At 37.0% G+C, this 25,917-nt stretch overlaps 1 protein-coding gene across 1 annotated transcript in view; it reads left to right on the plus strand.

The window, feature by feature from the left end:
- Window positions 1-100: 100 nt before the first annotated feature.
- The window catches only part of ENKUR (enkurin, TRPC channel interacting protein), a 39,289-nt gene continuing 13,472 nt past the window's right edge, over window positions 101-25,917 (plus strand). Inside the window, exons 1-3 of the mRNA XM_049881814.1 lie at window positions 101-567; window positions 11,830-11,975; window positions 15,430-15,653. Of these exons, the coding sequence (XP_049737771.1) occupies window positions 491-567; window positions 11,830-11,975; window positions 15,430-15,653 (447 nt within the window). The 5' untranslated portion in view covers window positions 101-490. The remainder of the gene's footprint in view (window positions 568-11,829; window positions 11,976-15,429; window positions 15,654-25,917) is intronic.

Raw genomic sequence — 25,917 nt, forward strand, 5'->3', positions numbered from 1 at the left:
AGCCTTTACTGTGCGACGCCTGCGCACCGGCTGCGCTTCCCGACAGTCTCTAGTAAAAAAAGCTTCTTCTTTCGAAATATAGAGACAGAAAAGAGTAAAATTACTAAAGGGACGCCGTTCTCCAGCCCGCTACCCACAAAGGCACATATAAACAGTGGCTTCCACGTTGAACTTCTCAGGTAGAAAAAGGCACTGCAGAAAGAGGGAAGAAAGGAAACCTAGCCTTTCACTTCCCCGTCGCCTAGTAACGGTTTCCACAGCAACCGCATCGTCAATAACGCTAAGAAACTCCAAGAGGAATAGAAAGGGCATTTTCTTCGCAAGAGAGGGTAATTAAGAGGAGGTCAAAGGGGAATTGTGTGAAAGAGAGAAGCCCTGGTTTCTTAAGAAGGGAAGGGAGTAGTAAATGAAAGGGAAGGCGTGAAGGAACGGACGGAGATACAGTGAAAAAAAAAGTTCATAGTAGTTTTTAAGGGATCATTCGGTGGCCATGGATCCAACGTGCTCTTCTGAGAGCGTTTATAACCTCATACCCAGTGACGCGAAGGAGCCTCCCCAGCCTCCTAGGTATGTGGGTAAGCAGAGATTATCACTCCAACCAATAGTTGGGAATAATTATTCTGCTTCAGGATTAAGTAAGCATACATTTTTTCAGGATTAAGTAAGCATACATATGTGAGTTTTAAAAAGAAATAAAATATATTGTTGTCTCAGTAAAGTAGCCTTGGGTGATAACTTCTTAGCGAAGAGACAGCAAGATCTAATGTATTGAGCATCTGACAGTTTACACAGAGGGCGGTTGAGCACTCAGAGATGGCCATTTTATTATGTAAAACAGCCTCCTGTTAATACAGTATATAATTGTTTTGTGATTTGTCTAAGTGTCCGTACATGTTGTGGCAGACAACATATTGTGAAATTTCATGTTGCTGTTGAACAAATCACAATTTTATCACCCTCCACTGGATTCTCGATGTTTAGTTTCAGGCCTCAGTGTTATTTCTAACCGCACTGCTACTCCATCTCTAAAGGGATAGTACTTATTTTTTTCCTGAGATTATTTTCAAATGTAAATTCCCATTTGTTTCGGAGCCTTAATCATTTGATTGGTAACACAAAGCAGATGGACTAGATGATCATTAAGATCTTTTTCAGATTTAATAGTTGGGTGATGATTCCATGTGTGTCAGGGTAGAACTGTGCTCCATAGGGTTTTCAATAGCTGATTTTTCAGAAGCAGATCACCAGGCCTTTCTACTAAGATGCATCTGGTTGGACTTGAACCTCCAATCTATTGGTTAGTAGCTGAGTGCTTACCATTTGTGCCACCCAGGGACTTCTGTGCAGGTACTTCTGTTATTGTGTGCCATCAAATCAACTCCGACTCGTAGCGACCCTATGTGTCAGAGTAGAGCTGCCCTATAGGGTTTCCCAAGGAACAAATTGCCAGGTCTTTTTCTCCCACAGAGCTGCTGGTGGGTTCAAACCACCTACCTCTCAGTTAGCTGCCTAGTGATTAGCCATTGCATCACCAGGGCTCCTTTTACATAGGTGCTACCGGTTACCTTCAAGTTGATCCTGACTCTTAAATTCTGCAAATCTCAAAAAGATAACCACAAAGTAAGCGCTCCAGTTACTCTCCTTTGTAGAAACTTCTTAGAACCTTTTTAAATCTGTGAGAATAAAAGAAGTAATGAAAATCTTATTCCTGCTAGGACCTGAAATGTTTGCTGCCATTTAGCTTTCTCCTTTTCCTTATGCAAGTCAAAACCACATTGAAAAAGCAGTGAACTAAAATAATAATAATAATAAATAGGTTCTGCAACTAAATGGTTTTGAGATCTTGAACAAATTTTCATTTGTTTCTGAGCCTCAGTTTTCTGATCTGTAAAACAAGCTAAATGCCCTAGGTAATCTGTAGGGTTCCTTTCAAATCTAATAGTCAGTTATATTTACTAGCAATTACATAATAACACCTTCAACAAGTAGGCAACTCCTTCAACTTTATGCCTAAATGAATATCTGATTTTAATCAGTGCAGTACCTATATTGTATTTCTGTTAGCTTTATGATCTCTAATAGAGATTGGAGAGAGGAAAGTAGTTATGATACAGTTGGAGGGTTTGTAAGTATTTGAATTAAATATTGTTGAATGGACTTTTGGTCAGTAATTACTATATAACATACAAGGTAAAACGCCTCCTGTCTGTGATCCTTTGGTAAATTGTATTTTCTATAGAGTATTGAATATGAATATTCAGATATTTTATTAGTTATTCTGTTCAACTGTAGTTACACTGCATCTATATAGTTATAGTTATACTGCATCTAGTTGATTTTTTTCAAAAAATGTAGTAGGAACAGTCTTTATTCATTTGACAAGCATTACCTGAGCTCCTCTTGTGTGTATAATATTGCCCAAGTGTATCAGTTCTTAGGGATTGTTGGGCAGCACGAACTTCTTGGTTTTACTGTGAAGGGAAAAGGACTTGCAAGCAAAGAGATAGAAGACATCCCAAAGTGATGCCAAAAGAACCCTTTTTGTTAGAGTGAAGTCAACCCACAATGCCATCAACAACCACTGAAACCAAAAACGAAACCTGTTGCCATCAAGCTGATTCCGACTCATAGTGATCCTATAGGACAGAGTAGACCTGCCCCCATAGAGTTTCCAAGGAGCGCCTGGTGGATTCAAACTGCTGCCCTTTCGGTTAGCAGCTATAGCAGTTAACCAGTACACCACTAGGACTTCCTCAACAACGACAGAAGCTTTTAATTTGATAGTATGGGATACATGCAAATCATTAATTTATAAAAACAGAGCACAATAAAACATTTAACCAGCTCTTTCTCAACACACCAACGTGAACTTATCCTGACGCGATCTCTTTACTAATAGTAAGAATTAAACATAACAAAAAATAAGTGTATTAAGCTACAAAGAAGCCCATTTGCATTACTGAATTATAAACCCAGCTCCAAGAAATACCACAGCAGCTTTCTTTTGCAGTACTGCCAAGATGATTTTCCAATTTCCACAAAGAGATGGATTCCTTCGGGAAATGAACAACTGATTACAGTATGATCTCACACTTCAGAGGTTATATTGTCTACTTGGGGAATTGAAATATAAACATTAAAATGTTGATTAACAACAAAGCAATATGTTATTGAGAACCCTAATGAGAGATGCAGGTACTAAATGCTATGAGAACTTAGAAGATGGTATATGTGACTGAATATATAGTATATGTGACTGATGGTATGTGTGACTGAAGTGAGGGGACTGGCACTTTCTAACAGTTGAATTATGAGCTGGGACTTAGATCTGAAAAGGTTAAAGTCTATGGGAAATCATGATTCAGTATTCACAATTTTAGTTATTCATTATGCAGAAAATGGTTTCTAATACATTCATCAAATTTGTCACCCTTCTATGGATGGCTCCAATTACTTAATATCACCAATTATTCTCTTGCTTGTTTGATTAAAGCAATATTCCTGTATGGTCTGAACAGTCCTTGGAACATTACCTCCTTTCCTTGATACACGATACTTTTATTTATGCAGTCGACATTTCCGTTAGCATTTTGACAGTCACGTCCTACCATTGGCTCACATTGAAATTTCCACATAAATTATGACTATATTTGGCTTACCCATGCTATAATTTTGTAGCTGATTCTTTTCAATCTGAGTTCATCATTAATCTATGGAAATAGTTTCAAATTATGAATATTTCACACATTCTGTTAACCAGCTTTGTGTCATTTACAAATCTGATAAGTATGTCTTTTACATCTCCATCTGTCATTGAGCAGGGCAAATACTTTGTACTTCAGTAGGCTACTAGAATACTTCCCTGTAGACTGACAGCAAAATTTTTTTGTGAGTGTTCAGTCAGCCACCCAAATGGATCTATCAGTTGTACCATCATACAGTTCATATTTCTCTATCTTTTCAGGCTTTGCTAGCATCAAGATGCATATTATTATTTCCCTAAGATATTTCCCTAATCAGTGAGTGTAATAATCTTATTTTTAAAAAGTGATGTTCATTTGCCATACCCTGGAACTCCGAACTGGTTAATGCAAACATTGCTTCTCTATGAACCTACTGAAATTCTCTCTACAGCTCTTTCAGGAATGGGCATCAGGCTCACCAGTGTAGAATTTCAGGATGCACACTTTTTGCAAATGGAAATATTTAATGCCCTAAGCACCGTTTCTGATTTTCATTTGATTTAATGCAATTATAATTTCATTTCTGGACTTTTCCATTCTACTTGGACTATCTTCCATTAATTCAGCTTCCATACAGTTATACCTGTATTTTCTGAAATATTTGTAACATCTCCTGTTTAAAGCCTGGTTATGTATCTGATTTAGTTGAGTAATTCCTTCCTTGGCTATTGTGAACTCTTAAGAAGGCATGATCACTTTCTCCTAACTTATATTTAAAGAAAACCCGTTGCCATTGAGTTGATTCCGACTCATAATGACCCTTTAGGACAGGGTAGAACTGCCTCATAGAGCTTCCAAGGAGCACCTGGTGAATTTGAACAGCCGACCTTTTGGTTAGCAGCCGTAGTTCTTAACTACTACGCCAGCAGGGTTTCCAATATTTAAAGAAAGTCGAGAATATTCCAAAGTGTTTGTTATTTGCATAATGAAATGTTATGCTAAAATTTCAATTGTTGCAATATATAGTCTCAGAGAGAGTTTTATAATTAGTGTTAGAAACCGTTATTCATATTTTTCACCTGCTAGGCTGTCTGTGCAGCCTTCCACAGGCATAACACTTATCTTCATCTCTCACATCATTTTTACCTAAGTGGTCTTCTCTTGCTTATATCTTCTTGAATATATATATCAAAATTTTGACCAAGACCTCATAGACTTCATAGTTCATATAGAAATTTGAAAATCACCAGGAAGAGCAAGCAACAACAGATGTGCTACAATAGAATCACATGAAAAATGTAGATGAATTGAAGGCCTGGGAAACTGGGACTTGGAAGGAAAAATTCCACAAGGCACTTTTCCCCTTCACACACGTGGATAAGAGGGAAAGGACATCCACAAACAAGATTTTTGTAAACAGGGAGAATTTCAGCTTCCATGTGCATTTACTTGTTTAATGTTTGTTCATTGTGGGTTATTGTCTCACGTTTATATTTCTATAGCTATAACATTGTGGTCAAATGTATTAGCAGCCCCCTCTGACACTTCATATATATTCCTGAAAGTGTTGCGAGAAGAAAATATACCAGCAATATTCCATAAAATTAGTTGCCAGAGAAATTTGTAGAAACATGTGAACTTTTGTGAATGTTAGAGGTTTTTGGAAGGTTATTCCACTACAGAACAAGGTTCAACACCTTAAGCATGATGTACAATATATTGTATTATAAAAACCTGTTTTTCATAGGTCATGAAAGTATGTCAGTCTATGTCTGTCTCCTAATAACCATTTATACACCATCACTCAAATTCTTGGACAATAAGACTGTGTCTGCTGGGACACAGGTAAAGTCAAGTAAAGTATAGGGCTAAACAGTTTTAAAATTTAATCACAATGGCTATTTAATGATAATAACAACCAGAATACTACCACGATGACAACAAAGACTACTACTAATATGTTCAGTGTGTTAGTGTTTACAGAGTACCAGGTACTGTTCTGTTTTTTTACAGTCATTATTTTATTTTATTTCATTTTCACAACAACCCTGTGCAGGGGGTAGTATTATTCCAATTTTGTAGATGAAACTCAGGCCCAGAAATTTGAGGCAGCTAGGAAGGGGAATAACTTCAACCAGTTTGCACACTGCCTTTTAGCCTGAGTAAATAATGCAAAACAAACCTAGTGAGCACTTTTTGCTTCAATGTATAATTTTTTAGTCATCAGATAAGTTATCATGTATCAGATATTACTAGTATTTATTTTTACACTATCTTTTTATAACAATAAGATTTTTAATTAAGATATCAAAACAAATTGAAAATAATTGTAGAAAAATAATGCCACAAATGAGGTTATACACCAGATGATGCTTTAAATTCCTATGTTTGCTTGATGTCTGATACAGATTTGACCCAGAGTTAATTATAAAGCAGCCAACCCACAGAGGAAGGAAGGCTCTTCACGTGGTCCTTTAAAGATCACTCACACTCAAAGTCACATTGTCCGTAAGAGCAAAGCAGTAGTCGAGGAGAAGCACAAGTATTCTTAGTATGGAACCAGAGAATCATTTCCTCCATGGCTCACAGAGAGTGGAGACAATGTGTGTAATGTAATGAATACAGATTTTTAGCGGCACTCTTACAGTAAATACACAAAGATTCATAGATACCTCATTATAGACCAATGACCTAATGCTAAAATCTAACTGAATAAATGCAGTTTTGGAGGCATCAAAACATAACAATGAATACAGTTTTGGAGGCGCTGGGTATGCAGCTATCTGATTGTTTATTAATTCAAGGATAAATTTTTCCAATATCTAGGTCAGCACTGTCCAGTAGAAATACAATGTAAGGCACATACATAATTAAAAATTATCTAGCATTAACTTTGAAAAAGTAGAAATAAAACAGGTAAAATTAATTTTAATAATGTATTTTATTTAACCTGGCATATCTCCGATATTATAACTTAAGCATGTGGTACTAGCCACATTTCAATTGCTTAATAGCCACCTGTGGCTGGTAGCTACTGTATTGCACAGCATAGATTTAGTTGAATATATTAACTACATACCCTTTTGACAATCCATTGTATTTATTATTTCTCTCAACAGCTTGTGAATAGGTATCAAGCAGCATTAAGACTGAAATTATACTCAGTGACACATACCTGTGTTGTCTCTGAAGTGCAGAATATGGCTTTAGCAACCAGCTAAGCTAGGAGTAAAATTGACATCCATTTTGGATCATTGATTAGATGATGTAGTCATGAGATTGAATTGAAGATTCTCACTTCTCTGCCTGTAGGTGTGCTTAAAGGGGTATCTATGTGTATGTCAAAATTCTCCTCAAGCAATAATTTGGGGTCTTTCTAACACAGTCCAGGCCTCAAAATTCCATACACTAAAGAAATGCCACAATAATTTTGACCTGAAATTAAAAAAAAAAAATGTTATTAACCAGATGCCCATCTCACCCACTAAGGGTTAAAAAAATAAAAAATGCAATCAAGCACTCATAAACTGTCCCAACTTTGGGCTGGTATCATTTCTTTGCATACCCTTTAAGATAAACTCTTTTAAAAATATATCTGTAGGGACTTAGTGATGTGACTTACTATAAGGTGGTTATTGACAATAAACTAAGTAAAAGTTATAGTGTGCTTATTGAAGATGGCAGCTGTACTTTTAAAACCGTTGATCTCTATCCCACACCTAATAGTAAATAGAAAGTAGGGCCAGTTGTCTAATAATGTCATCTTCTGAATCTTTATAATGGAACCACACCATCTAGAAAATAGAATAAAATGCAGCTATTGAAAAGAAAGAGTCAGCTTTACATGTACTAATAAAGATGTCACAGTATATTAAGTTTTTAAAATAAAGTTCCAATTCATAAGTAAATAGAAGTATATAAAGCAAAATTTATTCTGGGAAGTTGAGTAGGGAGATGGAGGGAACCAAGATTTTTATTAATTTATTTTTTTAATTAATCTGGAAAAATAATTATCATTTATATAGAATGGAATGTTTATCTTGTTTTCTATAACAGATGGGTAAGCATTCAGCTCACCAAAAAAAAAAAAGATATATTGAATCACAAGATTGCAAATTAAAAAAGAGGTGGGAGTACACATACCCCTGTTTTATCCCTGAGCAAATTATTAATCAAGAGACCATATCTACCAACCCCAACTTCAATGGGAATTTTAATGCACAAGTTTGGCTTGATGCTGTTTCCTAAAGATATTTAACGAGCTCATTCAGTTTGGACAATAATTGATTCCCATTGAGTTCATTGAGGAAAGGGCACTAAAAGCAAAAAACAGCATTTCTTCAAGCAAATTTATCCACCTAAGAGAATACAAGTTGTTAAAAGTAGTATAGCTGAACTTCTGCTTCCAACCAGTGATGATTACCCTCTCTCTTCGAACAATAAAACACCAGAAAAAAATATAGGAAACAATGGTTTTCAAACACTGGACAATAGGCAGCAAAGGGCAGTCATCATATGGGAAGGTAAACAAATGATGTTAGCCCTACAAATGCCCCAGTGTACTCCCTGAAGAGAAATTCCCATGCCAAAGCCAAGAGAAGGAGAATCCAAACAAAACCCAGCAGTCTCCCTGAGTAAAGGAGATAGAGTTCAGAGTTTGGGGAGACCAAAGCCACTCCAATTCACAGTGCAGAGTACTGGAGAGGAGAGAATTGCATAGACAGCTCTAGAGATCTTCAGAATTCCCCTCACGTCTTTGGTTAAGTAATGATCATCATATCTGTGATGAAACTACCAAGGCGAGGGGAATAATCGCCAGAAAGCAGCAGAGTCAGGTATAGTTTTTGCTTCCACCAGCCAATGCAGAAATGTTTCCTAACATACAGGACATTGAGTAGTGCGCGCAGAAACATATTGCTTCACTAGTGGTGCAAAATTAGAACTAGACTAAAGACTGTTTTTGACATGCCCTAAAACTTAAAAAGCAAGTGTTGAAGTAATTACACTGTTTCCAATTATCACAACTGCATTCTAGAAAAGCTAAAGAAATATTTAAAGGGAAAAAAATAGAAAACATAAGAAAATTTAGCAAAACAAGGAAAAATTCACAATGTTTGACATCTAATCAAAAATTACCAGGCATTCAAAGAAGCAAGAAAATACAATACATAACCAAGAGAAAATTCGGCAATACAAACAAACTCAGAAATTACATCAATGGGAGAATTAGTAGACAAGAATGTTAAAATAGCTGTTTTAAATATTTTCTATGTGGTCAAAAAGGCAAAGGAAACATGAGCAGTAAGATACTGAGAAAAGTAGAAGAGGAAAAGATATACCCAAATTTAACTTCTAGACAAAAAAAAAAAAAAAAAATACCATGTCTTAAATGAAAATACTATACTGGATGGGATTAACAGAAGCTAAGACACTGAAGAAGAAAATATAGGTAAATTTAAAGACAGCAATAGAACAAAATAAAATAACACATAGAGGAAAAAGACGAAAGGAAAAACAGGGAATTAGTTAGCTGTGAGACAATATCAAACACCTAACATAAGTGTAATTAGAATCCCAGAAGGAGAGGAGAGAGATGAGGAAATAGAAATAACCAAAAATGTGTCACGTTTGATGGAATCTCTAAATCCAAGAATACAATGAACCCCAAGCAAAAAAAAAAATTAAAACCATACAAAGGGACATTGTAATGAAATTTCTTAAAACCAATAATAAAGAAAAAATTCTTAAAATCAGCCAGAGAGAAAAGAAACATTACAGAGGAAGAAAGAAGGACATCAAATTTGTATTCAGAAACATTGCAAACCAGAAGTTAAAGAAAGCCCTTTATGCAGAAGGAAAATAGTACCAGTGGGAAATTTGGATTTATACAATTCATTGAAGAGCATTGGAAATGGTAAATATGTGGGTAAACATTAAGTTTTTTTTTCTTTTCAAATCTCTTTAAAATATAATTGGCTATTTAAGGGGAAATTAATAACAACAAATTGTGGGTTTTATAACACATGTATATGTAAAACATTACAACAGTAGGACAAAGGTGGAGGGGGTAGATGAAAGTATTCTTTTGTAAGGTTCTTATACCATATGTGAAAACCAAACCAAACCTATTGCCACCAAGTCAATTCCAACTCATAGCAACCCCAGAGGACAGAGTAGAACTGCCCCATAGGGTTTCCAAGGAGCAGCTGGTGGATTTGAACTGCTGACCTCTTGGTTAGCAGCCAAGCTCTTAACTAGTGGGCCACCAGGGCTCCTACCACATGTGAAGGGGTATAATATTATTACTTGAATATAGACTTTGATAAGTTAAACATGTACTGTAAACTCTAGAGCTCCAATAAAAATGAAACAACACAAGAAAAGCAAGGAAAGATAAAAAGAGGAAAAGATGAACAATGGAATATGTAGAAAACACTAGCAAGATGTTAAATTTAATCACGAGCGTAAAAAAGTCACATTAACTGTGAATGGTCTAAACACACCAAATAAAAGAGATTGAGAGCTTGTTAGATTGGTTAAACATTCTATCCTGTCTATAGGAAAACCTTTTAAAATAAATACACAGATAACTAAAAAGTCTAAGATTGGAAAAAGATATACTATGGAACCGCACAAAGGAATGGTGAAGTGGCTGTACTAATATCAGACAGAGTAGATTTTAAAGTACGGAATATTAAAAGGGTTAAGATTGTTACTGTATAATGATAAAGGGGTCAGTTTTTCAAGAAGATGTAAGAATCCTAAGTGGTATTCACTTACAAACAAAACAGCAAAATATATGAAGCAGAAAACAAACTAAAAGAAGAAATAATGAAGTACACAATTACAGTCAGAAATTTTAACATCCCTTTTCATGGGGCTTTCAATAGTTAATGGAACAAGTAGACAAAAAATCAGTAAAGATATAGAACACTTGAAAAGCACTATCAACAAATTTGACCTAATTGTCATTTATAGAACACTCCAGCCAACAATACAGAATACATTTTCTTTTCAAATGTATACAGAACATTTACCAGGATAGACTAAGCTTTGTGCCATACGACAAGAAACAAAATTTAAAAGAATTGAAATCATGCAAAGTCTATTCTCTAACCACTGTGGAAATAAATTAGAATCAGTTACAAAGATACCTGGAAAATCCTTAAGTATTTGGAAACTGGAAACCCTGGTGGTGTAATGGTTAAGTGCTATGGCTGCTAACCAAAGGGTCAGCAGTTCAAACCCGCCAGGCGCTCCTTGGAAACTCTATGGGGCAGTTCTGCTCTGCCCTATAGGGTCACTATGAGTCGGAATCGACTCGACGGCACTGGGTTTGGTTTTGGTATTTGGAAACTAAACAGTATGTGTCTAAACAGACTTCTAAGTCAAGATATAAGGGAATTAAAAAGGTACTTTGAACTGAATTATAAGCACGGCATATGCAAATCTGTGAGAAGCAGCTAAAGCAGAGCTTAGAGGGAAATTTTTTAACTTTAAACATGTATATCAGAAAAGTATAAAGTTTAAAATCAAATATCTAAGCTTGCATCTTAAGGAATGGAAAAGCAAATTAAACCCAAAGTTAGGAGAAGAAATAGTAAACATCAGAGCAGAAATAAAAGAAATAAAAAACATACAGAGAAAAACAATGAAAATCTGGTTCTTTGAGAAGATCAGTAAAATTAATAAACTCTTAGCCAGACTGATTAGCAAAACAAGAACACCAAGAAAAAAACAAACCCAGTGTTGTCGAGTCGATTCCGACTCATAGCGACCCTATAGGACAGAGTAGAACTGCCCCATAGAGTTTCCAAGGAGCACCTGGCAGAATCGAACTGCCGGCTCTTGGGTTAGCAGCTGTAGCACTTAGCCACTAGGCCACCAGGGTTTCCATGCAAAAACAAGAGAGGATAGAAATTACCAATATCAGGAATGAGGGAGATGACATCACTACCGATACTACAAAATTTCAAAGGATAATAAGAAAATACTATTTTTACCCTGGTAACTCTCAGGGCAAAGCTTCCATCTAGCTTGCCTGAGCTGATGGTCAGGGCTCAGATAATTATACACTTTGTTAAACTTAATAATTTGTGCTAGAAGTTAATTGCTACACTTTTCTTTTCTTTTTTTTTTTTTTTAGGTACACATCAGTTTTTAAGACAACTGTGAAAGAAGATGTTCAAAAAGCTAAAAATGCAATGAAAACTATGGGACCAGCAAAAGTTGAAGTACCTTCTCCAAAAAATTTCCTAAAGAAACATTCAAAGGAAAAAACTCTACCACCCAGTAAGTTTTATCATTAGTTTTAATAGTAATATTAACAAGTCACTAAACTAAAATTATATTAAGTATGCACAGATGATAGCTACTTTGCCTCATATTAAGCAGAATTTTATTTAAAATCAGGAAAGGTGTGCATCGGGGTTGTATCCTTTCACCATACTTATTCAGTCTGTATGCTGAATAAATAATCCAGGAAGCAAGACTATATGAAGAAGAATGTGGCATCAAGATTGAGGGAAGACTCATTAACAACCTGTGATATGCAGATGACACAACCTTGTTTGCTGAAAGTGAAGAAGACTTGAAGCACTTACTGATGGAGGTCAAAGACCACAGCCTTAGGTATGGATTACACCTCAACATAAAGAAGACAAAAATCCTCACAATTGGACCAATAAGCAACATCATTATAAGTGGAGAGAAGATTAAAGTTGTCAAGGATTTCATTTTACTTGGATCCACAATCAACACCCATGGAAGCAACAGCCAAGAAGTCAAGTGATACATTGCCCTGGGCAAATCTGCTGCAAAATATCTCTTTAAAGTGTTAAAAGCAAAGATGTCACCTTGAGGGCTAAGATGTGCCTGATCCAAACCATGGTCTTTTTAGTCACCTCATATGCATGTGAAAGCTGGACAATAAATAAGGAAGACTGAAGAAGAATTGACACCTTTGAATTATGGTGTTGGTGAAGAATATTGACTATACCATGGATTGCCAAAAGAATGAACAGATCTGTTTCGGAAGAATACAGCCAGAATGCTCCTTAGAAACAAGGATGGAGAGACTTCATCTCATGTACTTTGGACGTGTTATCAGGAGGAACCAGTCCCTGGAGAAGAACATCATGCTTGGTAAAGTAAAGGGTCAACAAAAAAGAGGAAGACCCTCAATAATATGGATTGCCACAGTGGCTGCAACAGTGGGCTCAAGCATAATAAGAATTGTGAGGATGGCACAGGACCAGGCAATGTTTTGTTCTGTTGTACATGGGGCTGCTATGAGTTGAAACCAGCTCAGCATTACCTAACAACAACTTTGAGCATGTTATCAGGAGGGACCAATCCCTGGAGAAGGACATCATGCCTGGTTGTGTTGGTTAAGGTTGTGTGTGAACTTGGCTGGGCCATGATTTTCAGTGGTTTGGCAGTTATGATGTAGTCTGATAATTTTTGATCAAGACGCTTCCAATTTTCAGTTTGCACTGGGTCTTACAAATTATGTAGTTGATGCTTGTGCATAGAGAGTATGAATATCAGAAAAGGCTATCAGGAAAATGAAGAGTGGATGAAATAGGATCTGTTACAGGTATTCATCTCCATAATGAGATCTGATGTAATATAATCACCTCCATGGATATCTGTTATGAGCAGCCAGTTAGTTGAAAGGGACTTTCCTTGGGGGTGTGGCCTGCATCCAATATAGGTGGACTTTCTGGTGAAGCTTGTTGGCTTTTGCTAGCTCTGGATCTTGCAACTGGTTCCTATTCATCTGACTTCCAGCTCTTGGGACTTGAGGTAGCAGCTTACCTTACGATATCAGAACTTGTCAGTCTGTGAGCCACGGGCCTGATGTCTGACCTGCTGATCTTGGGTTCACCAGCCCCTGCAGCTGCGTGAGCCAGGAGAAGCCTCTAGCCTGTCCCACGGACTTGGGACTTTCCAGCCTCTACAACCACATAAGCCATTTCCTTGATATAAATCCCTATGTATGTTTCAGTGGTTTTGCTTCTCTAGAGAACCCAGCCTAAGATACTTGGTAAAGTAGAGGGTCAATGGAAAAGAGGAGGACTCTCAACGAGGTGAATTGACACAGTGGCTACACTGATGAGCTCAAGCATAGCAATGGTTGTGAGGATGGTGCAGGACCGGGCAGTGTTTCGTTCTGTTGTACATAGGGTTGCTACGAGTTGGAACTGACTCAATGATACCTAACAACAACAGGAGAAAGTGTTTTTCAACTTGCTTCTCTGATCTCTCTTGATAACACCCTCACCCTTTGTCATGGGATATAAGTTATGAGAGAGGATTGTGAGGCATGAAGTGTTGCCATAGGGAGAAGTAGTTTCACTTTTGTCAAAATGTACTCCCTAGCTGGGCTTGAGATGTTGTACTATTTCCTTGGTACCAGCAGACACAAAAAAGTCAACTTTTTTTTAAAAAAAGACAGACTCATCTACTTGTACTCATTATTACCTTAAGACACCAGGAAAGCCTTAGCTAGGATGGGGGGAAGCTACTTCCATGAATACCTGTAACAGATCCCATTTCATCCACTCTTCATTTTCCTGATAGCCTTTTCTGATATTCATACCCTCCACACATAAGCATTAACTACATAATTTGTAAGGCCCAGTGCAAACTGAAAATTGGAAGCTCCTTGATCAAAAATTATCAAGCATTTCAAGACAGCAAAAGCAGAAGATTAAACCAAGTATGGGGCCCTTCTAAGCGTGGGGCCCTTTGCTACTTACTACACAGGGCACACACTCAGGAAATGGTCTCAGTCTGCACTCATTCATGAAGTCTCCTACTTTACATCTAGCTTATTTATAGCCCTAATTTAGGTGCCCTAGTGGCGCAGTGGTTAAGTGCTATGCTTCTAAAGAAGAGCTTGGCAGTTCAAACCCAGCCAGAGGCTCTGCAGGAGAAAGATCTGGCAGTCTGCCCTCATAAAGATTATAGCCTAGAAAACTGTGTCACATGGGGTCTCTGTGAGTTGGAAATTGATTCAACGGCACCTAAGAACAACAAATTGAGATCTGGGAGAGCGAAAGTCCATACTTGAGCCAAAAGTCGGCCTGGTAGTTCTTTCTCCAACTGGTAGTAACTTGTATTTTTTATCTCTTGGGGAAAAAAAGACCAGACAAGGTTTAGATTCAGAGAAATCGTGCCTGTTCGTCAGAAATTGTGGGGTTTAGGATGATTCCTATAATTGTTGTTTGCAAATAAAGTCGCATGGCTAGGGAATAAAGATGGTAAAGGATGTGGTCCTGGGGGTGGGACTTCTTTGGACAGTCCAAGATGTAATTTAAGATGCTTGCACCATCAAAAACAAAGTCTATTTGGTGGGCACTTTATCACTCTCCACTCTTTATTTTCATACCACATCCTCTACTTCTACTTTCTCTAAACTTACTTAAATAGGAAAGCTGAACATTGGTTGGTGAAATCTTTGTAATGCTTTCATAAAACCATTAAAAATGTGTTTCTAGCGTGTGACTTGGGATGCTCATCCTTCTACTTTGGATTTTAATATTCTTCATCTGTATTGTCTTTCAACATATTATGTTACACTTAAATTTTTTTCATATATGATTACTGGCTATTTACCTAAAACATTTGAATATAGTAGTAAAACTCAAATAGATTATGATACTATATCTAAATATCGTAAATAGTACTGAGTAGCAGATTTATAATTTTAGTAGTATCAATGAAATGTTATGCTTAACAGAAAAAAAGTTTGAATGGAATGAGCCCAGAAAGCCACCTGTGCCACAGAGGAGTGAACATCCTGTCATGGGAATACAAAGTGGAAAAAATTTTATAAATACAAACGCAGCTGATGTCATTATGGGAGTGGCTAAAAAGCCCAAACCAATTTATGTTGACAAAAGAACTGGAGACAAGCATGATCTTGAATCTTCAGGACTAGTCCCAAAGTTCATCAATAAAAAGGTAACCTTGTGATATATTAATGACTGACCTGAGATTCAAATAATTTAAATAAGGTGTTGGTAAATGTCATAGATTGAATTGTGTTACCCCAAAATATGTATCAACTTGGCTAGGCCACGATTCCCAGTATTGTACAATTGTCCTGCATTCTGTGATCTGATTTAATTATCCTCCATTTAGTGAAGTGTTGTAAATCCTGATCTCTATTTCTTAATGGTTGCTATAAGTCAGAATCGACTCGAAGGCAATGGGTTACGGGTATTTGTTAATGAGGCAAGATTGGTGTGAGGTGTATCTTGAGTCACTGCCTTATAAGAGATTCTGACTTGAGTCACACCCTTACTCAAGTCCCACCCACAATTAAGCCACCACCCTTGCCTGAGTCACAATGTTTATCTTACAAGATATAAAAGGGGAAGTGAGCAGAGAGGGAGGGACCTCACTACAACCATGAAAGAAGAGCTGGGAGTGGAGTACATCCTTTGCACTGAGAACCTCCTAGACCCAGGGGAAGATTGGTGCCTAGACAAATGGAGATCTCTAAGGAACACCAGGCCCACAGATGTTGGAAGAAGACAAGGACCTTCCTCCAAAGCGGATGGACAGAGAAAGCCTTCCCCTGGAGCCAGCGCCCTAAATTCAAACTTCTAGCCTTCTAAATTATGAGAAAATAAATTTCTGTTTGTTAAAGCCACCCACCTGTGGTATTTCTGTTAAAGCAGTACTAGATAACCAAGACAGAATTTGGTACTGAGAAGTGGGGGTGCTGCTCTAACAGATACCTAAAATGTGGAAGCAGTTTTGGAAAGCTACCCATTTGTGGTATTTGTGTTACAGCAGCACTTGATAACGAAGACAATAATGATTGTCTATCTTATCATTAATGGTGGTGTCACTGGGCAGATTATCTGGATGTACTATTCACATGCCTCTGCAATCTACATTTGGTCCAAATCTAATCTAATGAAAGAAGTTGAAAGTATATGGAATGGACAATACCATATAGCTCAGTAGATGAAAGGTAGAATTGTCCTTCTTAATTTCATTATTAATATCTTTAACATTCTCTAAAAGATATTTTTGGTGAGATAGAAATGCTACTACAAGCACAGTAACTACTGTAAATCTAGAAAGAATAACCTTTCAGAAGATCCTCAGATTTAGTCATTAGGTTGTAGTAACTTAGTAGCAAAAATGAGAGAAATGAAGAGGAATACAACTTTGGAGCCATCCATCCCCATTAGTGTAGTATAAATAATTCACATTACTATCTCGACTTGAATATATCCATTTATTTTTAATTTGGGGTAAAGCAGGCCTTGAAAGTATTGTAAAATAACCTGGTCCTTTTGGACATTAAAGAAAATTGGGTCCTCGTTTCTGTCTGGAAAGGTGTTTGTCAGATAGACATATAATTTCATTGGGGGAATTATACAGGCATGGGTTAAATGGTTTGAATATATAAAAAAAAAATTTGAATATAGAGATTCTTTAAAAGCAAAAAAAAAACTTACAAAAGAAAATTTATACAAATTCTATTTCATTTTGTATACTTATAAAGCTTAAAATGCTTGACACATATAGTAAAATATGAGTGCGAATTCCTAAATAATAAAAATAATAAATAAGTTATGGCAAGAAAGAAAGAAAGAAATAATGGAAGGAAGGAAGGAAGGAAAAAAGTAGAGAAAAAAGAACACTTAATTATGCTCGTGAGGAACCTATACATAGACCAAGTAGCAGTCGTTTGAATACAGCACAGAGATAGTGCATGGTTTAAAATCAAGAAAAGTGTGTTTCAGGGTTATATCCTTTCACCATACTTATTCAGTCTGTATGCTGAGCAAATAGTCAGAGAAGCTGGACTATATGAAGAAGAATGTGTCATCAAGATTGGGGGAAGACTCATTAACAACCTGCAATATGCAGATGATACAACCTTACTTGCTGAAAGTGAAGAGAACTTGAAGTATTTACTGATGAAGATCAAAGACTACAGCCTTCAGAATGGATTACACCTCAAGATAAAGAAAACAAAAATCCTCACAACTGGACCAATAAGCAACATCATGATAAACGGAGAAAAGATTGAAGTTGTCAAGGATTTCATTTTACTTGGATCCACAATCGGTGCCCATGGAAGCAACAGTCAAGAAATCAAATGATACACTGCATTGGGCAAAACTGCTGCAAAGCACCTCTTTAAAGTGTTAGAAAGCAAAGATGTCACTTTGAGGACTGTGGTGCGCCTGACTCAAGTCATGATATTTTTAATGGCCTCACATGCAGGTGAAAGCTGGACAATGAATAATGAAGACCAAAGAAGAATTGATGCCTTTGAATCATGGTGTTGGCAAAGAATATTTAATATACCGTGGATTACCAGAGGAACAAACAACCTGTCTTGGAAGAAGTACAGCCAGGGTACTCCTTGGAAGCGAGGAATGCAAGACTACATCTCACAAACTTTGGATATGTTATCAGGAAGGACCAGTCCCTGGAGAAGGACATCACGCTTGGTAAAGTAGTAGTTGTTGTTGTTAGGTGCTGTTGAGTCGGTTCCAACTCAGAGACCCTATGCACAACAGAACGAAACACTGCCCAGTCCTGTGCCATCCTTACAATTGTTCTGTTTGAGCCCATTGTTGCAGCCACTGTGTCAGTCCATCTCTTTGAGGATCTTCCTCTTTTCATTGACCCTCTACTTTATCAAGCATGATGTCCTTCTCTAGGGACTGATACCTTCTGAAAACATGTCCAAAGGACTGAAGACAAAGTCTCGCCATCCTTGCTTCTAAGGAGCATTCTGGTTGTACTTCTTCTAAGACAGATTTTTTCGTTCTTTTGGCAGTCCATAGCATATCAATATTCTTCACCAATACCACAATTCAAAGGCATCAATTCTTCTTTGGTCTTCCTTACTCATTGTCCAGCTTTCACATGTATACGATGCGATTAAAAATGCCATGGCTTGGATCAGGCGCACCTAAGTCTTCAAGGTGACATCTTTGCTTTTCAACACTCTGAAGAGGTCCTTTGCAGCAGATTTGCCCAATGCAATGTGTCTTTTGAGTTTTTGACTGCTGCTTCCATGGGCACCGATTGTGGATCCAAGTAAAATGAAATCCTTGACAACTTCAATCTTTTCTCCATTTATCATAATGTTCCTTATTGGTTCAGTTGTGAGGATTTTTGTTTTCTTTATGTTAAGGTATAATACATACTGAAGGCTGTGGTCTTTGATCTTCATCAGTAAGTGCTTCAAATCCTCTTCACTTTCAGCAAGCAAGTTTGTGCCATCTGCATAACACAGGTTGTTAATGAGTCTTCCTCTAATCCTGATGCCCTGTTCTTGTTCATATAGTCCAGCTTCTTGGATTGTTTGCTCAGCATACAGATTGAATAGGTATGGTGAAAGGATACAGCCCTTAAAAACACCTTTCCTGACTTTAAACCAATCAGTATCCCCTTGTTCTGTCCAAACGACTGTCTCTTGATCTATGTACAGATTCCTCATGAGCACGATTAACTTGTTCTGGAATTCCTATTCTTCGCAATGTTATCCATAATTTGTCACGATCCACACAGTCGAATGCCTTTGCATAGTCAATAAAACATAGGTAAATATCCTCTGGTATTCTCTGCTTTCGGCCAGGATCCATCTAATGTCAGCAATGATACCCCTGGTTCAGCATCCTCTTCTGAATCTGGCCTGAATTTCTGGCAGTTCCTTACCGATATACTGCTGCAGCCACTTTCGAATGATCTTCAGCAAAATTTTCCTTGTGTGTGGTATTAATGATATTGTTTGATAATTTCTGCATTTGGTTGGATCACCTTTCTTGGAATAGCCATGAATATAGATCTCTTCCAGCTGATTGGCCAGGAAGCAGTCTTCGATATTTCTTGGCATAGACAAGTGAGCACTTCCAGGGCTACATCCATTTGTTGAAATATCTCAACTGATATTCTGTCAATCCCTGGAGCCTTGTTTTTCACCAGTGCCTTCAGGGCAGCTTGGACTTCTTTCTTCAGTACCGTTGGTTCCTGATCATATGTTACTTCTTGAAAAGGTTGAATGTCGACATTTTTTTTTTCTTAAATAATTTTTATTGTGCTTTAAGTGAAAGTTTACAAATCAAGTCAGTCTGTCACATATAAGCTCATATACCACCTTACTCTATACTCCCACTTACTCTCCCCCTGACAAGTCAGCCCCTCCTTCCAGTCTCTCCTTTCGTGACCGTTTTGCCAGTTTCTAACCCTCTCTACCCTCCCATCTCCCCTCCAGACAGGAGATGCCAACACAGTCTCAAGTGTCCACCTGATACAAGTAGCTCACTCTTCATCAGTGTCTCTCTCCAACCCATTGTCCAGTCCCTTCCATGTCTGATGAGTTGTCTTCAGGAATGGTTCCTGTCCTGGGCCAACAGAAGCTATGGGGACCAAGACCACCGGGATTCTTCTGGTCTCACTCAGACCATTAAGTCTGGTCTATTTTATGAGAATTTAGGGTCTGCATCCCACTGTTCTCCTGCTCCCTCAGATGTTCTCAGTTGTGCTCCCTGTCAGGGCAGTCATTGGTTGTGGCCGGGCACCATCTAGTTCTTCGGGTCTCAGGATGATGTAAGTGTCTAGTTCATGTGGCCCTTTCTGTCTCTTGGGCTCATAGTTATCGTGTGACCTTGGTGTTCTTCATTCTCCTTTGATCCAGGTGGGTTGAGACCAATTGATACATCTTAGATGGCTGCTTGTTAGCATTTAAGACCCCAGACGCCACATTTCAAAGTGGGATGCAGAATGTTTTCATAATAGAATTATTTTGCCAATTGACTTAGAAGTCCCCTTAAGCCATAGTCCCCAAACCCCTGCCCTTGCTCCGCTGACCTTCAAAGCATTCAGTTTATCCTGGAAACTTCCTTGCTTTTGGTCCAGTCCAGTTGAGCTGACCTTCCCTGTATTGAGTATTGTCCTTCCCTTCACCTAAAGTAGTTCTTATCTACTAAAAAAAAAAAAAATTTTTTTTTTAATCAGTAAATAACTCTTTACCACCCTCCTTCCCTCCCCCCTTGGTAACCGCAAAAGTATGTGTTCTTCTCAGTTTATACTATTTCTCAAGATCTTATAATAGTGGTCTTATACAATATTTGTCCTTTTGAATCTAATTTCACTCAGCATAATGCCTTCCAGGTTCCTCCATGTTATGAAATGTTTCACAGATTCGTCACTGTTCTTTACCGATGCATAGTATTCCATTGTGTGAATATACCATAATTTATTTAACCATGCATCCATTGATGGACATCTTGGTTGCTTCCAGCTTTTTGCTATTGTAAACAGTGCTGCAGTAAACATGGGTGTGCATGTATCTGTTCATGTAAAGGCTCTTGTTTCTCTAGGGTATATTCTGAGGAGTGGGATTTCTGGGTTGTATGGTAGTTCTATTTCTAACTTTTTAAGAAAACGCCAGATAGATTTCCAAAGTGGTTGTACCATTTTACATTCCCACCAGCAGTGTATAAGAGTTCCAATCTCTCCGCAACCTCTCCAACATTTATTATTTTGTGTTTTTTGGATTAATGCCAGCCTTGTTGGAGTGAAATGGAATCTCATTGTAGTTTTAATTTGCATTTCTCTAATGGCTAATGATCGAGAGCATTTTCTCATGTATCTGTTAGCTGCCTGAATATCTTCTTTAGTGAAGTGCGTGTTCATATCCTTTGCCCACTTTTTGATTGGGTTGTTTGTCTTTTTGTGGTTGAGTTTTAACAGAATTATATAGATTTTAGAAATCAGGTGCTGGTCGGAGATGTCATAGCTGAAAATTCTTTCCCAATCTGTAGGTGGTCTTTTTCCTCTTTTGGTGAAGTCTTTAGATGAACATAGGTGTTTGATTTTTAGGAGCTCCCAGTTATCTGGTTTCTCTTCATCATTTTTGATAATGTTTTGTATTCTATTTATGCCTTGTATTTTTTTTTATTAGGGCTTCTAACATTGTCCCTATTTTTTCTTCCATGATCTTTATCGTTTTAGTCTTTATGTTTAGGTCTTTGATCCATTTGGAATTAGTTTTTGTGTGTGGTGTGAGGTATGGGTCCTGTTTCATTTTTTTGCAAATGGATATCTAGTTATGCCAGCATGATTTGTTAAAAAGACTACCTTTTCCCCAATTAACTGACACTGGGCCTTTTTCAAATATCAGCTGCTCATATGTGGATGGATTTATATCTGGGTTCTCAATTCTGTTCCATTGGTCTATGTGCCTGTTGTTGTACCAGTACCAGGCTGTTTTGACTACTGTGGCTGTATAATAGGTTCTAAAATCAGGTAGAGTGAGGCCTCCCACTTTCTTCTTCTTCTTTCAGTAATGCTTTACTTATCCGAGGCTTCTTTCCCTTCCATATGAAGTTGGTGATTTGTTTCTCCATCACATTAAAAAATGTCATTGGAATTTGGATCAGAAGTGCATTGTATGTATAGATGGCTTTTGGCAGAATAGACATTTTTACTATGTTAAGTCTTCCTATCCATGAGCAAGGTATGTTTTTCCACTTAAGTAGGTCCTTTTTAGTTTCTTGTAGTAGTACTTTGTAGTTTTCTTTATATAGGTCTTTCACATCTTTGGTTAGATTTATTCCTAAGTGCTTTATCTTCTTGGGGGCTACTGTGAATGGCATTGATTTGGTGATTTCCTCTTCAATGTTCTTTTTGTTGATGTAGAGGAATCCAAGTGACTTTTGTATGTTTATCTTATAACCTGAGACTCTGCAAACTCTTCTATTACTTTCAGTAGTTTTCTGGAGGATTCCTTAGGGTTTTCTGTGTATAAGATCATGTCATCTGCAAATAGAGATAATTTTACTTCTTCCTTGCCAATCCGGATGCCCTTTATTTCTTTGTCTAGCCTAATTGCTCTGGCTAGGACCTCTAGCACAATGTTGAATAAGAGCAATGATAAAGGGCATCCTTGTCTGGTTCCCGTTCTCAAGGGAAATGCTTTCAGACTCTCTCCATTTAGAGTGATGTTGGCTGTTGGCTTTGTATAGATGCCCTTTATTATGTTGAGGAATTTTCCTTCAATTCCTATTTTGCTGAGAGTTTTTATCATAAATGGGTGTTGGACTTTGTCAAATGCCTTTTCTGTATCAATTGATAAGATCATGTGGTTTTTGTCTTTTGTTTTATTTATATGGTGGATTACATTAATGGTTTTTCTAATATTAAACCAGCCTTGCATACCTGGTATAAATCCCAGTTGGTCATGGTGGCTTATTTTTTTTGATATGTTGTTGAATTCTATTGGCTAGAATTTTGTTGAGGATTTTTGCATCTATGTTCATGAGGGATATAGGTCTGTAATTTTCTTTTTTTGTGGTGTCTTTACCTGATTTTGGTATCAGGGATATGGTGGCTACACATAGAATGAGTTAGGTAGTATTCCGTCATTTTCTATGCTTTGAAATAGCTTTAGTAGTAGTGGCGTTAACTCTTCTCTGAAAGTTTGGTAGAACTCTGCCGTGAAGCCATCCAGGCCAGGGCTTTTTTTTTATTGGGAGTTTTTTGATTACCTTTTCAATCTCTTTTTTTGTTATGGGTCTATTTAGTTGTTCTACTTCTGATTGTGTTAGTTTAGGTAGGTTGTGTTTTTCTAGGAATTCATCCGTTTCTTCTAGGTTTGCAAATTTGTTAGAGTACAATTTTTCATAATAATGATATGATTCTTTTAATTTCAGTTGAGTCTGTTGTGATATGGCCCATCTCGTTTCTTATTTGGGTTATTTTTTTCTTTTCCTGTATTTCTTTAGTCAGTCTGGCCAATGGTTTATCAATTTTGTTCATTTTTTCAAAGAACCAGCTTTTGGCTTTGTTAATTCTTTCAATTGTTTTTCTGTTCTCTAATTCATTTAGTTCAGCTCTAATTTTTATTATTTGTTTTCTTCTGGTGCCCGTGGATTCTTTTGTTGATCGCTTTCTATTTGTTCAAGTTGTAGGGACAGTTCTCTGATTTTGGTTCTGTCTTCTTTATGTGTGTGTGCATTTATTGATATAAATTGACTTCTGAGCACTGCTTTTGCTGTGTCTAAGAGGTTTTGATAGGAAGTGTTTTCATTCTCGTTGCAGTCTATGAATTTCTTTATTCCCTCCTTAATGTGTTCTATAACCCAGTCTTTTTTGACCAGGGTATTGTTCAGTTTCCAAGTATTTGATTTCTTTTCCCTAATTTTTCTGTTATTGATTTCCACTTTTATGGCCTTGTGGTCTGAGAAGATGCTTTGTAATATTTCGATGTTTTGGATTCTGCAAATGTTTGTTTTATGACCTAATATGTGGTCTATTCTAGAGAATGTTCCATGTGCACTAGAAAAAAAAGTATACTTTGCAGCTGTTGGGTGGAGTGTTCTTTATAAGTCTCTGAGGTCAAGTTTGTTGATTGTAGCAATTAGGTCTTCCGTGTCTCTATTGAGCTTCTTACTGGAAGTCCTGTCCTTCTCCGAAAGTGGTGTGTTGAAGTCTCCTACTATAACTGTGGAGGTGTCTATCTCACTTTTCAGTTCTGTTAAATTTTGTTTTATGTATCTTGCAGCCCTGTCATTGGGTGCATAAATATTGAATATGGTTATATCTTCCTGGTCAATTGTCCCTTTAATCATTATGTAGTGTCCTTCTTTATCCTTTGTGGTGGATTTAACTTTAAAGTCTTTTTTTGTCAGAAATTAATATTGCTACTCCTGCTCTTTTTTGCTTGTTGTTTGCTTGATATATTTTTTTCCATCCTTTGAGTTTTAGTTTGTGTCTCTAAGTCTAAGGTGTGTCTCTTGTAGGTGGCATATAGCTGGATCGTTTTTCTTTATCCAGTCTGAGACTTTCTGTCTCTTTATTGGTGCATTTAGTCCATTTACATTCAGCGTAATTATAGATTTAAGTATGTGTTTGGTGCTGTCATTTTGATGCCTTTTTGTGTGTGTTGTTGACAGTTGCATTTTTCCACTTACTTTTTTGTGCTGAGACGTTTTTCTTTGTAAATTGTGTGTTCCTCATTTTCATAGTAGTTGAATTTATGTTTGCTGAGTCGCTATGTTTTTTTGGTTTTTATTTTGAGTTATGGAATTATACCTTTTTTGTGGTTACCTTAATAGTTACCCCTATTTTTCTAAGTAAAAACCTACCTTATATTGTCCTATATCTCCTTGTTTTCCTCTCCATATGGCAGTTCTATGCCTCCTGTATTTAGTCCCTCTTTTTGATTATTGTGATCTTTTACATACTGACTTCAATGATTCCCTGTTTTGAGCATTTTTTTTCTTTTTAAAATTAATCTTAATTTGTTTTTGTGATTTCCCTATTTGAGTTGATATCAGGATGTTCTGTTCTGTGACCTTGTGTTGTGCTGATATCTGATATTATTGATTTTCTGATGAAACCATTTTCTTTAGTATTTCTTGTAGCTTTGGTTTGGTTTTTGCAAATTCTCTAAGCTTGTGTTCATCTGTAAATATTTTAATTTCACCTTCATATTTGAGAGAGAGTTTTGCTGGATATATGATCCTTGGCTGGCAGTTTTCTCTTCAGTGCTCTATATATGTCATCCCATTGCCTTCTTGCCTGCATGGTTTCTGCTGAGTAGTCTGAACTTATTGATTCTCCTTTGTAGGAGACCTTTCTTTTATCCCTGGCTACTTTTAAAATTTTCTCTTTATCTTTGGTTTTGTCAAGTTTGATGACAATATGTCTTGGTGATTTTCTTTTTGGATCAGTCTTAAATGGGGTTCGATGAGCATCTTGGATAGATATCCTTTCGTCTTTCATGATGTCAGAGAAGTTTTCTGCCAACAGATCTTCAACTATTCTCTCTGTATTTTCTGTCATCCCTCCCTGTTCTGGAACTCTAATCACACGCAAGTTATTCTTCTTGACAGAGTCCCACATGATTCTTAGGGTTTCTTCATTTCTTTTTAATTCTTTTATCTGATTTTTTTCCAACTATATTGGTGTCAATTCCCTTATCCTTCATCTCCCCCACCCTGCATTCCAATTGCTCAATTCTGCTCCTCTGACTTCCTATTGAGTTGTCTAATTCTGTAATTTTACTGTTAATCTTTTGGATTTCTGAATGCTGTCTCTCTATGAATTCTTGCAGCTTATTAATTTTTCCACTATGTTCTTGAATAATCTTTTTGATTTCTTCAACTGCTTTATCAGTGTGTTCCTTGGCTTTTTCTGTAGATTGCCTTATTTCATTTCTGAGGTCATCCCTGATGTCTTG

The sequence above is a fragment of the Elephas maximus genome, chromosome 4, assembly GCF_024166365.1.
Source record: "Elephas maximus indicus isolate mEleMax1 chromosome 4, mEleMax1 primary haplotype, whole genome shotgun sequence".
Classification (NCBI taxonomy): domain Eukaryota; kingdom Metazoa; phylum Chordata; class Mammalia; order Proboscidea; family Elephantidae; genus Elephas; species Elephas maximus.